Raw genomic sequence first — 14,103 nt, 5'->3', positions numbered from 1 at the left:
TTGTGATTTTTGAAACACCAATATAAGACACAGCATCGTGGCTGTGGCGTTCAGGCACATTCTATGTGAAAAAGCAAATATATGACCACTTCATTAGGTCTCTTAGAGCAGTCATGACCAAACATTTCCGTACAGAAATGTTCTTAATTACAAATTATTTTCCTTTTATTTCTTCATTACAGTTAAGGCATAGCATTAGTTTTTTAAATGTAGGCTGTTTATCTTATTTATGACCTTCTAAGTATTATCTATGAGTTTCATGACAGGAGAACAAAGTGATCACTAGGTAATGTTATAAAATAATGTGGCCTTCGGTTGGATAGCGTGCAATCCAGTCCGGAGACTCCCAAACCTGGTTGCACCTGCAGCTTTACTAAAATACAGATCCCCAGCACCAACCCTGGGTTGAATCCAGCGCTCGCCTCTGATCCTTGCTTTCCCCAGCCGATCCCGAATAACAAACGTCACCAGGATGAAGAGAGAGGCAAAGGGCGCCAAGCTCGCAGGCATTGAGGTTTGGGGCGCAGGGGGCGGGGCCAGAGCAGCACCGAGAGGGAGCGACGCTACTTGTACAGGCTCGGCCGCGGCCTAGTGACGCACTTCCGGCTGCGCCGCGGGGCCCCGCGCTCTGAGGTGAGTGCGGGGCTGTGGGAGGCGGGGCGGTGCTCTGGCCCCGAGGCTCTGGGTCCGCTAGAGATGCTCCTCCACCCGGGCCGTAGCTCGGTCTCCCGCACTTGGTGGAGGGAGCGGGGCGGCGGCTCCCCCTCGACTCCCGCTGTGGACTTGGTGGCCCAGTACGTTCTGTCCCGTGCAAAGCGAAGCCTGTGTTAATGTCACAGCCACGAAGCCCCAAACACTTTGTTCGGGTAAGATGCTACTGGCCTTTTGGGAAGATGTGTCGGAGCAGCCAAAGGGAATGTTTGCACAGGTGAAGCGGCCTGAGGTGGCATCATTAGTCTTTTCACATGTTGAGGTCGTGCAGGGGCTTTTAACCAGGAATGCATTGTGTGCTCCTCGGCTTCTGACACAGGGTGGTGAGTCGGCCCAGTGGGAGAGCAGAAAAGGCAGAGCCCTTCCCGTTCACCCGATAGCAGAAGCCCAGCTTTTGGAGGGCATTGTCTACTGGAGCGGTGTCAGTTCCAAAAGGTAATCGGACCCTACTTCTCTCGGGCTATGGGATGACAATGACCTGGGAATTATTTCTCCAATGGAATGACTGATTTGTTCAGTCCTAGAATACACATACAATAATTCCAGAATTGCTAATTCATACCGTCATGAAAAGCAATTTTACTAATGTAAAGATCTGAGGCTGTAAAACAAAAGTTTATTTGGGGCCTTAAAGGATTCAGATCCAAGAGCTGCATATTCAGGTAACCCAAACTGAGCTCTGGAGAGAGCAAAGAAAGGCAGGGTTTATAAAGGCAAACACCACAACATGTACTTATTTCGTGCAATTGAGGGATTGCTGGCATGGTTAACATGAATTTGTCAGTTCTGAAATGCAAACGAGGGAGGTGAAAACCACTGAGGAAGGAAGTAGTCGGTATATGTCCATATAGCAGCAGTTCTAGGATGTTTGGGTTCCAGGATGTTTATGGCTTGATCTTGAGCTGTGTTTAGCAACAGGTTTAGCAACCTAATAGCAGCTCAGAACTGAGGCACAAGATGTGCAGAGGCCCTTCTTTAATAGCCTCCTGACTCGAAGTGGCTCTCTTAACAATGTTTATTCCATTTTTTTTCTTCTAACTAAAGGACAGAATTTGGGTACAGGTCTTTATAGCCTTATAGTACTTAGTTAAAATACTGTTTTCCAAAGTTACTTAGTTCTGTCTTTCCCACCACTTCAGTGTGGTTGTGTTATTCAATTGTAGAACCGTTAGGCTCATTTGCTGTTGTTTGTATGTATTCCTTTTTGGGTCATCACCCCCATCCCATCCTGGTTGGTTGATTTTATTTATACACACGCACACACATTTGGATATGTGAAACATTACTGTGGTTATTAAAATCAGAACAAAAGGCACACTCAGAGAGGTGTCACTCCCCTCTCATCCCTTCTACCCAGTTTCCTTCCATCCTGTTTTCATTCCCGGATTCCTTTCACCCACTTCCCACCCTCACCTGAGGCAACCATTCTCCTTAGTTTCTGGTTTATCCTATTTCTTTTTGCAGAAATGACCAGATCCTCATAGATTTTCTTCTATCCCCTTTTTGCTTATATTCCCCAATACAAGGATGCTTGTTAGTCTGGCCCTTCTGCATCTGACTGGTACTCTGCCTTGAAGGACGTTGGAGGAGCTCTGAAATCTCATCTGAAGGACTAAAGGGGAAAACATTTATTCATTGACTTCTGTCCCTTTTTGGTCAAGGGTGGCACCACAGGCATTAACTCTCCTGCACTTCGGGGTCCAGCAGGTGTCCACAGGTGTCTGCAGGTGTCCTATACAGGACATTAAGGAAGCCCCAGGGCAGGAGCCAGGTGTCAGGTGTCTGTGGTGTAGATCTTTGCAGAGGCATTGGTAGGTTGCCCCTGCACAGAGCTGATCAAAGCTTCTGGAGCTGGACTACGAGTGAGACAAGAGAATTGGAGTGGTGCGTAAGATGTCTTCCAGAGCTGAAGAGACAAACTAAGCTTTCAGAACTTAGTGAATTAAAAACAAATAGGAAAAAGAGCAGTGTTCTAAATAAATGAAAAAGCCAGTTCCTTGAAAATAAAACATTAAAATAGATAAACCACTGCTCAGCCTTGCTTTATTATAATAGTCTATTTGGGATGCCATAACAAAAATACCAGGCTGTGGCTTCAACAACAGAAACTTATTTCTCACAGTCCTGGAGAATGGAGAGCAAGATCAAGTCCAAATTCAAGGTGCTGGCCAATTTGGTTTTTGGTGAAGGCTCCCTCCTTGGGTTGCAGATGGCTGACTTATGGCAGAGATGGAGAGCTCTGGAGCCTCTTCTTTTCTTAGAAGTGCATTGGCCCTATGGATTAGGCCCCCACCCTTACGACTTCATTTAACCTTGTTATCTCCTCACCGGTCTTATCTCCAAATATAGTCACATTGGGGGAGCTTTAGCATATGAATTTGGGAGGAACACATCAGTCCATAACACTAACCAAGAGGAAAAGGTCTAGATAGCACATATATTCCAAAGGACAAGTGGGATGAGCAGTGTAGCTCCAGATGTGGAGGGAACAGAGTGTTTGCCACAACTCTGTTGAAATCCTGGAAGGTGTCGGTGAAATTTTAGGGAAGTATAAATTTTCAAGACTGGCTTTAGGAGCAATGAAAATCAGAAAATATCCAGTCCATGTGTTTTTGAATAGAATGAACAAGGGGGACTGGGTAATGGGGCCCTAGAGGCCGGAGTGGTCCTTTCTCAGGTAGCTGAGGCCTTGGCTTCTTTGCTCTCAGAAGGCTGGGAAGTATGAGGAAGCAGCCTGGTACCTCACTTCCAGCCCAGCTTCCTCAGGGTAAGTCTGGTTCATGGGGAAAGCTGACCCCGCAAGATCTATAGAGAGACATTAGAACTCTTGAGGACACCCAGCTGTGTGAGAGAACAGGCAGGATGTGTGGGAGCAGCCGTCCCCGTCTCCAGATGCTGCTGCCGCTCTGGGACTGACTGAGGCCTCTGTGCTGGGGCGGCAGCCCCTCCAGCCTGTCTTCTCTTCCACTGTAATGGAGGAGGGTGCTTGCTTAGAGGAAGAGAAATCAGAGATCTTGGTAATGTTCTGTCTCTCGAGCTGAATCACTGAGTCTTTGTTTTACTATTATTTAGGCTCTGCATACATTTTATGGATACTCTTGTGTGTATATCACGTGTCAGAATGGTAAAATCCTAGGGTTTCTGGCAGTGAACATCAATGTCATGACTGGGAGGCGTCCTGGGCACTGAGCCAGTGAGCAGATCACCCCCTTCTGTGGCAGCTCCTGCTTGCACTCCTATCTGTCACAGGCTACATGCCTCTTAGATCTTCTGTGAGGGGCAGCATTGTTCCTGGGAGGGGTGGCTTGCCTCACACTTGTCTCTCTCTTTTTTTTCCCCTTTTCCCCAGCTCCTGCCCTTTTCTGGGAGGGACACCAGGCGATGGCAGCCATGCTCCTGACAGCCTGGCCCCAGGTGAGCTGTGGGTCCTTCAAGGTCTTCCTCTGAGCAGTTTCAAATCAAAGAAACTGAGAAAGGAAGCTGATGAGCCTTGCAGTGAAAGCTGGAGAGGGCCTCCATGCTTCTGCCTTCAGCCTGGAACTTGTGGGAAGAACTGTGATGTGAAGGCATGGAAGCAGCAGGAGAGCGAGTCCGAAGGCAGGAGTGTAGTCTCCGGCACACTGAGGTTCTCTGCTCCCGTGGTGCAGGAGCTTCCCCAGCAGAGGGCTCTGGGGAGTAGGAGACATGGAAACTGCCCATGTGGGATGGAGGAGGGTAGCAGACAACGGGGATTCCCAGGGACCTGGGTGTAGGTGAAGAGGAACCAGGTCAACATAAAGAATGGCTGTGCCTTTAATTCGGGAGGAGGGGAGGGGAAGATGAGGGGAATGGCATCAAGCCAGGGAAGAAGACTGGAAGTCCTGTGGGACAGGATGTCTCGTGTCCTCGAGAGGCTTTCGGGGCTTGCAGTGCAGTGGCTCAAACTTGAAGTCTCTGATAAGAGCTCTGGACCCTCTCTCCCAGAAAAACTTGCAAACCAAATTTTCCATACAGTTTCAGGGACTTCACGGACCCCCTGAAGTTCATCCTCCATGGACTATAAGTTGGGAATAATCACAGTTACAGTAACTCCAGGAAAGTCGCTTGAGGCTTCCTACGTGCAGGCACCAGCCTAAGCACCTTGCATGGATTGCTCAGTCCTGACAGCCGCCCTCTGAGATAGGTGCTGTGTTGTGCTCATTCCACAGCAAAAAACACGAAGGGAAAGGGGAATAGAGTGACTTGCCCAAGGTCACACAGAATCACATTGTGTGATTCTTGTCTAGCCTTAAGACACATGTGGAACCAGTGAAATTAACATGGTCATGTTTGTGACAGCTGTATAGGGAATAATTTTCAGGGGTGATTCAAAAGCAAGGAGACCACTTCAGAAAGAATTCCGCTGGCCCAGGTGATGTGGGTGTCGTCAAGGAAAGTAGTTGTTAAAGAGGGGCATCCAATTCAAGTAATGTTTAACATAAAAATCTTTAGGACCTAGAGTCGTAAGGAGGTAAGAGTAAGGGAGGGGGGAGTTAAGAAGGAATCCCCAGGGTTCAAGCTGAGGTTTCCTGCACAGATGGCGATGGGTGACAGCAGCTGAGGTTTGAATTCAGTGGTGGCAGCGGGCAGGGAAGGCATTTAATTTTGTGTAGAGAAGTTTACTTGACCTGTCCACGGTCACACGGCAAGTGATTTACACAAACACCTAGAGGATGGACTAGAATTGTTCCTGGGTGGCGGTCAGTAGAGTCAGGCAAGACAGATCGTGGCAGAGAGGAGTTAAGGGCAGATCCCTGCTGGTGCATCCCCGAGGTTGTTAGAGAAGGCTGAGGCGGGCCGGGAAAGCAGCCAGAGGCTGCATCTGTCCACGAGGGAGGAGTTGGGCCTGAGAGCAGCATGCAGCGTCAGCCCTGAGTGGCACAGCCTGTGCTGACCACATAGCATAGTGATGCAAAGGGAAGCGTCCGAAAGGGGGGCCGAGTAGCTGGCTTACAGGAAAGCTGAGCTCCCTTCTTGTCCAAACCTTCTTGGAGAAACAGTGAATTCTTGGGTGAAGCTGGAAAGAATGAGGCTTGAATAGAAAAGAATAACAGAAAATGTTGGGCTTTCAGTGAGACCCATCTGGAAGCAGAATAAGCTGCTACTCCTACCCCCTGACCTCCAGTCCCAAAGCCGATCTGGGCAGCACTGAGCTTCCTTTGCCGGTGGTGCTGGAGCAGAGGCTGCACTGCCCCTTACCAGGGAGTCGGTGACAGGAATCAGGCTGCAATGGGGCTGGATGAGATGGAAGCCATAGCTGTTCTTTGGTTTGAGACTGTGGTCAAGGTCGGGAGAGGAGCACAGAGCTGAGGTTAGGCACGGGGAGCAGGGTGGAGAAGCCAAGACCTCGAGGGGTACGGTGGGAATGCTGGTCGGTTGGTCCTGAGCTGTGTGCTGAGCTGTGTCTGCCAGTGAGGGAGTGGCTTCACTGAAAGCATAGAGTTGCTTTAGGAGAAATTGGTTATGGGAATTTTTTTTTCTTTCATCTCAACTTATGTTGTCTTTTGTTAAGTGTGAAAAAATGGCATGAGGTTTCTCTGCCATGAGAGAAGTCAGATATTCCCTGCCTTTCCAGATGTTTTCCTCAATTCTTTCCCCTTGTTATTAATTTCGTGGTCTTCACAAGCTCCCTCCCCAAGCCCTTATACTGCCCTCTGCCCCTCACTTAGGGCCCGAGCCATGGAATTGGCCCTAGGGCAGCAGGAACCTGTTGTTTCAGAAGTCGGTGACCTTCGAGGACGTGGCTGTGTACTTCACCCCGACGGAGTGGGATGGCCTGTCCCCTGCACAAAGGGCCCTGTACAGGGAGGTGATGCTGGAGAATTATGGGAATGTGACCTCCCTGGGTAAGGCCTCTCCCCCTGCGACCCAGACTCTGCTGATTGGGGTTTCCTGGCTTCCTTTTTCCTTGCATGGTGCAGGTGGAGTCTCTAGTTCTTTACTGAGTGGGAACCCCAGGGACTGAGATTTCTAATCCCCTAGACTGATGGGTCTGGGAAGGGCAAACCCCAAGCCCTTTTGGGGCCTGTATAGGACTCTGTTGAGACTAGTGTACACTCTTGATCCAACCTATAGAGGCTGGCTGTGTTTTGGACACAATATGGAAAAAAGTAACTTTCTGTCCTCCCTCACCCTACCTGCATCTCAGATCTTTCCAGGATGTCAGTGTTCTCTGAATATCTCAGGCCAAGGTCAAAAAATGGCATCCCTTTGTGCAGAATGTACCTTTTGCTCGGCATGAGGTCTCCTGGGCCCACAGTCTGGGCCCTTCCCAGCTTCTCTCTCACCTTCTCAAGCCTACCCGCCATGTACCTTGGAAGCCCCACCCCCCAAAACACACATACACCTTCCAAGCGCCTCCCCCCCAGTCCTTATGCATGGTTATGGTGGGGCTCTTATCTTCCTTCTTCATTGCTGAGACAATCTGAGAAGAGGCTTAGGAACTCATCTGTGGGAGATTATTCACCCTTCTCTCGTATTTCCTTTCCCCCAAAACAGGATTTTCACTTCTCAAACCTGCTGTGATCTCACAACTAGAGGGAGGAGGTGAGCTGGGGTGTCCATCTCTACTGGCTGCTGGAACAGGCACAGGGCCCCCGGGCCTCTGGACTGGTAAGGGAGGCACATGTTGCCCATTTGGGTGGAAAGTTTAACTTTAGGAAGAAAGTCAACTTCAGCAACATAAGCATGCCATGTCTATTGGCCAGCTATACAGAGTAAAATAAATTTTGATTATTTGTAGAGATAGAGAACTTTATGTCTATTTTCACAGTTGAGACAATTGAGAACTTTATGTCTATTTTCACAGTTGGCTCTTTCTAATTCCAAGGACAGATTATTTTTCAAATGCTTCATTCTAAGTCTTTTCAATCCTAATTTTGGAATTCTATCTTTCTCAGAAGAGAATGAATGGATTCAGTAATTTTGTGGTGGTTCTTGCTGTTTTTCTAAGCATCATCCATTTAATGCAGATGATACAGAATTGACAGTCTTTTTACACAGAAAGGCAAAATAGCCTGGTGGTTAAAAGTATGGTTTTGGAGCAGACTTTCTGAGGTCCAGTCCCAGCTGTGTTACTTCCTAGCTGTGTGACTTTGGGCAGGTCAATTATTTAGTCCTCTAAGAGTCAATATTCTCACCCCTGAAAATGGAATAATAATAAAACTAGGTAACAGTGCTCATCTTATGGGTTGAAGATTAAATGAGATAACAGGTATCATGTGCTTGGCTTAATAGTGTATGTTCAGTGATATATTAGTTTTTATTATTTGGGGTTTTTCTTTTTCTTTTTTTCTTTTTGGAGGAGACAACTTCATATAGTAAGCTGTAGGAAATAAAGCAGAAGGCAGGAAGTGCTGTCAGTTCAATGCTTCTCAAACCATGTGCAAGTGAATTAGCCAGGACTCTTGCAGATACACAGATTGTTATCCAGTAAGTCTGGTGTGGGGCCTACATTCTGCATTGCTGTTAAGTTTTCAGGTGATGACAACGCTTCTGGTTCCCTGACCACCGGAAGTAGTGAGGTTCTGTCATTGGCTTAAGCAGAGTAGCTGCCAGATGACTTTCCACTTCCCATGAGGCCCAGCTTTACTTTCTGCATTTGGAGTCCATAAGATTCTCTTACATCCTTTCAATGAATCCTTCTTTTTTAAAAGATGGTGTCAGTGGGTTTTTGTTCTTTGTGATCTTTCAGCCAGATGATCCCTGACCAAGAAAGACATGTTTTGGAAGTGGAGAGTTTAAAGTGCTTGGCATACGGGGAGGGGGCGGGTAGTAATATTGTGGAGATCCTTAATCAAAGGAGTCTAGACTTCATTCTGTAGGCAACAGATAGTCCTGAAGTGTCTGAAGTTTTTGAACAACCCATCATGGTCTTAGCTGAAGACAGAAACGTTAATCTAGTCAGTGTGTGTAGGTTGATTGGGGTGAGGAATCAAATGGGTTTTAGGCAGGTAGAAGGGTAAGGTATAGAGTACAAGGCCCATGGCAGCAGCGTTGACTTTTCTTTAAAAAAACTTTCTCAGAAGCCCCACCCAATGATTTCTGTTTAAATCTCATTTGTTGGAACTATATCAAATGGCCATCTCCACTGCAAGAGAGGGTGGAAAATACAGTTTTTAGTTATAGTTTTTATTGCTACCTCATAAAAAATGGAGGATGTGCTAGTAAGGAAAAAAGGGAGAATGGATATTGGTTAAGTAACCAGTAACATCTGCCACATCATAGGGTTTGATAAATAGGTCAATAGTGTAGAAAAATTGGCAAAGAATGTAAGTGGTTGATTTACATAAGAAGTACATATGTGTATTTTAATCAACGTGAAAAATGTTCACTCTTGGTAGAAACCAATGCAATACAAATTAACACAATGAGATGTTTCACCTATCATATTGAAAACAATTAAATAATAGGAATTGATGGCGAGAGTACAGCAAAACAGGAATAGGCTTCTAGAGGTGAATGGGAATTATTAGTTTTCTTAGAAAGTACTTTAGCAGTACATATCAAGAGCCTTTTAAAAGTTCGTACTGGATAGGGCTATATCCTAATAAAGTAATCAGAGATATAAACAAAGATGCATGTGCATAAAAGTTCATCATAATTTTTTTAAAAAATAATAATAAAATACTGAAAATAACCTGAATTTTCAGTATAGAAAGAATGGTTAAATTAAGGTACCTCTCAAAAGGTACAAACTTCCAGTTATAAGGTAAATGAGTATTAGGGATATAAAGTACAACATGATAACTGTACCTGACACTGCTGTATAATATATAGTAAAGTTGTTAAAAGAGTAAATCCTGAGACTTTTCATCACAAGAAGAATTTTTTTTCCTTTTTCTCTTTTTTTTAATTGTGTCTATGTGAGAAGGTGGATGTTAGCTGAAACTATTGTGATAGTTATTTCACATTATGTATGTAAATCAAACCATCCTGCTGTACACCTTAAACTTACACAGGTGATGTATGTCAGTTATTTGTCAATAAAACTGGGGGGAAAATTAAGGTACCTCTGCAGAATGGAGTACTATTTATCAATTAAAAATATTTTTATAGAATATCTAAAGACATTGGAAAACTATCATTATTAATGTGAAGAAAAAAATTCAATAATGTGAAGAAAAAATATATTTTGATAATTATTTGAAGGAAAATGATTGGGGAAGAGTTAAATCAGATCAGTAGTAGTTATTGTTGGGTGGTTGTATTTCAGGTCATTTGAATTTTCTTCTTTGTAAGTTTCTGATACTACAAATGGATATTATTTTTATAATTGGGAAAAGATCAGTAGTATTTGGTAATGCTTGCTAGGGAGATCCAGGTCATTTGAGTCCTTGAGGGCAATTATAATGATATATACTACATGTGATTGGGGAGAGATGAGAGATGAAAAAATAGAGGCAACATTTTTTGCCCAATTTTGAGAAATTTAGGAACAAATGCAGAGATCAGTAGCTCTGTGGGGACTATAGAGATTATAGAAAGACTAATGAGTTTATAGAAAGAATTTTAGGGAATGACCAGTTTTAGGATTTAGGGAATAGGTAAAAGGAAAGGCAAGGAGAATACAGCAGTGTTCTGGAGGGGGTGGGAAGAGATGGGATCAAATGGGTCAAATGGGCCTAAACAGACCCTCTCTGAAGTGGAGAAAAAAGAAGTTGGAAAACCTAGAGTTTAAATTCTAAAGAAAGAAATAAAATTCTTTTTGCTTCCTGGTGATACTAACACTTGCCATCCCCCCTGTTGCCACATGTTGGATCCTGTGTCTTTTCCTTCTTAAGCAATTTCCATTTTTATTAACAAGGGATTCAGTGACATAAGGATAACAGAAGAAACTGAAGAGTGTAGTAAAGTATGGTGTGATGGAAAGAATGTTTATTTGGAAAGAATGCTTATTTGGTGGATAAGATCTAGGATTTTGTTCCACAGCTGTCTCTTTTAACCTTTATGTTATTGGTTACTGGTTTAGAGACTGGCAGTCTTTTAAAATCATTACTTTAAAATTTATAACACTGGCACATACTCAAAACAGTACAGAAGATACATATAGTGGGGGGGGGGGGAAATTTACCAAACTTCCTATGCCAGTTTGTGTATTCTTCCAGAAGTTTTCTAGGCATATACAAATATATATGTATATGTCAGCCCTTTTTTAAATTTTTCTTTACACAAATGGAATCTCTGCATACCATTTCTCAACTTGTTTTTTCACTTAACATTGTATTTTGGACATCTTTTCCTGTTCAGCATATATGGATTTATTTCATTTTCTTACCAGCTACATATTATTATGGATGAACCTTAGATTTTTTTTTACCTAATCTGGTGATTTTAAAGAGCCCCTTGATTACTATGATCCTTTATTTTTTTTAGTACAGTTCTTTTTTTCTAACATGGCTCTTAGATGACATTCTGTTTTTTGGTTTTTATAGTAGATATTGACATCCAGACTGACAATAATATGACAAAGTTAACATACGAAGAAAAACATAATACATCATTTGTACTTCAGGGGGACTTTCCCCAGGAAACAGACTTTTCAGAAGCCTGTATTCTAGAAAAACAACAGCAAGAAGTCCACTCAGTAGGACGTGTGAAGAAAGAAAACAGCAGTGTCATTGACAGAACAGTGAAAGACGACACAAGCCTCATGGAGGAGGAGTGTTTCTTTAGTCAGAGTCCAAACTTGAATCAGTGTCATACCATCATCTCCACCGGAGAACAGCCCCCTGAGTGTACAGGATTGGAGAAAGCCTTTAGCTTTGACACAAAACTTATTCAACACAAAATAAGTAATTCTAGGGAAAGATCTTTTGAATGTGCAGAATTAGTGGAAACCTTTAGGTATAACGCTCAACTTAATCAGCATCAAGATAGCTACACTATGGTGAAGGCTTATCAATGTAAAGAGTGTGGCAAAGCCTTTAGCGCTAATGCAAAATTAATTTGGCATCAAAGACTTCATAGTGGGGAGAAACCCTTCAAATGTGTGGAGTGTGGGAAAAGCTTCAGTTACAGTTCCCATTACATCACACATCAGACAATACACAGTGGGGAGAAGCCCTATCAGTGTAAGGTGTGTGGGAAAGCCTTCAGTGTTAATGGGAGTCTAAGCAGGCATCAGAGAATCCATACAGGAGAGAAGCCGTATCAGTGCAAAGAATGTGGAAATGGCTTCAGCTGCAGTTCTGCATATATCACACATCAGAGAGTCCACACTGGGGAGAAACCTTATGAGTGTAATGACTGTGGGAAAGCTTTCAATGTTAATGCAAAATTAATTCAACACCAGAGAATCCACACTGGAGAGAAACCTTATGAATGTAATGAATGTGGGAAAGGCTTCAGGTGCAGCTCCCAGCTTAGGCAACATCAGAGCATCCACACTGGAGAGAAGCCCTATCAGTGTAAGGAGTGTGGAAAGGCCTTCAGTAATAATGCAAAACTTGTTCAGCATCAGAGAATCCACACAGGTGAGAAACCCTATGAATGTACTGAATGTGGAAAAGCCTTTAGTGTCAAAGGGAAGTTAATCCAGCACCAGAGAATCCACACAGGTGAGAAGCCCTATGAGTGTAACGAATGTGGGAAAGCCTTCAGGTGTAATTCCCAGCTTCGGCAGCATCTGAGAATCCACACTGGGGAGAAACCCTATGAGTGTAACGAGTGTGGAAAGGCCTTCAACGTCAATGCAAAACTAATGCAGCATCAGAGGATTCACACTGGGGAGAAACCTTTTGAATGTAATGAGTGTGGGAAATGCTTTACTTCTAAAAGAAACCTACTTGATCATCATCGAATCCACACAGGAGAAAAACCTTATCAATGTAAAGAATGTGGGAAAGCCTTCAGTATCAATGCCAAACTAACTAGACATCAGAGAATACACACCGGGGAGAAACCTTTCAAATGTATGGAATGTGAGAAAGCATTTAGCTGTAGTTCTGACTATATTGTACATCAGAGAATCCATACTGGAGAGAAACCCTTTCAGTGTAAGGAGTGTGGAAAAGCCTTCCATGTTAATGCCCACTTAATTCGGCATCAGAGAAGCCACACCGGGGAGAAACCCTTCAGATGTGTGGAGTGTGGCAAAGGCTTCAGCTATAGTTCTGACTGTATTATACACCAGACTGTCCATACTTGGAAGAAACCCTATGTGTGTACTGTGTGTGGGAAAGCCTTCAGGTTTAGCTTCCAACTCAGTCAGCATCAGAGTGTCCATAGTGAAGGAAAATCCTAACAAGAAAGATGTAGAAAACTCAAGGCTAATGCTGAACTGAATCAGATGTCAGATTCACCCTGGTGGAAAACCCTGAAAGAAATGAATATGGCAGAGTCTTCACATGGAAACAAATCATTTTCATTTTATTCAACTATAAATCAGGAATGATGACCAATTAAAAAGTAACATTCAAAAACTAGTTTGCTTTATACCAACAACCAGTTAGAAAATATAATGAAAGAAAATATCCCATTCCCAACACCATCAAGAGAAGTAGATTTTCTAGGAATAAACTTAATTATTATGCAGGCCCTGTATGGAGAAATTATAAGTGTCCACTTGATGGCTTCAAAATGAAACTTACATAAATGGAGAGACAGAAGAAACCTTGTTCTTGAATAGAAAACTTACAAAGATACTCCCTCTACCTAAATTTATTTCCCTTTCATTTCTGACAACCAGCATGCATCACTTTTGTAAAGAGGAAAAACAATAAAGATTTCCTTTAAAAAGGAAAAATACGAGTAATTTTTTTATTTTCATTGAATAGAGAAAACCTTCCTAAGTATCAGATGAAAGCTAGAAACCAACCATAAGAGAAAATATTGATACATTGACTTTTCAAAATTAAATATTTATGTTTTAAATAATCCCAAATAAGGCTAAAAGATAAAGCACAAAACATGGAAATATCTTTGTAAAATTTGTGATATAAAAGTGTAACATCTAGTATGCAAAGATGTCTTACTATTAATATAAAGATAAAAACTATAATAAAACCCAGCAAATGACACTAGCAGGTAGCTTTTAAAAAGATATAAAAATGACTAATAGAGGTGTTCAGTCTCGGTAGTACTGCACGGAGTGAAAATTAAAGCATGCACACAATCACACACAGGAAGTCCCCAAAACTCTCTCCCACAGACATAACATGTACACATAGACCCTCCCACACACACACACAGACCCATGTACACAGACACACAGACATAGGCCACCTCATACGTGCCCCAGACATATCTGTTCCTGTGTTCTCTATACTCAAGTGACCAGTGTTGGCTGGGAGTGCTGTCTTGAGTCATTCAAAGGAACCCTTGACATAGTATGGGACTTAAGCAGAGTGTCCGGGAGACACCATTGTATAAGTC

The 14,103-nt window shown here is 43.4% G+C and overlaps 1 protein-coding gene across 12 annotated transcripts; it reads left to right on the top strand.

Annotated features, from left to right (window-relative positions):
* Nucleotides 1–556: 556 nt before the first annotated feature.
* Nucleotides 557–13,474, top strand: ZNF23 (zinc finger protein 23). Of its 12 annotated transcripts, none has more exons than XM_088800256.1 (6): nucleotides 557–633; nucleotides 1,031–1,146; nucleotides 4,061–4,125; nucleotides 6,449–6,575; nucleotides 7,228–7,341; nucleotides 11,163–13,474. In XM_088800256.1, the coding sequence occupies exons 3-6, from the start codon at nucleotides 4,093–4,095 to the stop codon at nucleotides 12,971–12,973; spliced, it is 2,085 nt and encodes a 694-aa protein (XP_088656382.1). In that variant the 5' UTR covers nucleotides 557–633; nucleotides 1,031–1,146; nucleotides 4,061–4,092; the 3' UTR covers nucleotides 12,974–13,474. The 12 variants fall into 12 exon arrangements, with proteins under 12 accessions (XP_088656382.1, XP_074170725.2, XP_019613065.3 ...); XM_074314624.2 differs by having other exon boundaries at nucleotides 558–633; nucleotides 6,399–6,575; XM_074314623.2 differs by having other exon boundaries at nucleotides 616–866; nucleotides 6,399–6,575.
* Nucleotides 13,475–14,103: the final 629 nt, after the last annotated feature.

Source organism: Rhinolophus sinicus, chromosome 8, assembly GCF_057876585.1.
Source record: "Rhinolophus sinicus isolate RSI-liver-muscle chromosome 8, RSI-T2T, whole genome shotgun sequence".
Classification (NCBI taxonomy): Eukaryota; Metazoa; Chordata; class Mammalia; order Chiroptera; family Rhinolophidae; genus Rhinolophus; species Rhinolophus sinicus.
This window is presented reverse-complemented; position numbering and strand designations above follow the sequence as displayed.

Coding starts and splice junctions, on each gene's coding strand:
- ZNF23 (XM_088800256.1), top strand. CDS start 4,093: ATGGCAGCCATGCTCCTGACAGCCTGGCCCCAG. Junction 4,126..6,448: donor TCCTGACAGCCTGGCCCCAG/GTGAGCTGTGGG, acceptor CTGTTGTTTCAG/AAGTCGGTGACCTTCGAGGA. Junction 6,576..7,227: donor TGGGAATGTGACCTCCCTGG/GTAAGGCCTCTC, acceptor CCCCCAAAACAG/GATTTTCACTTCTCAAACCT.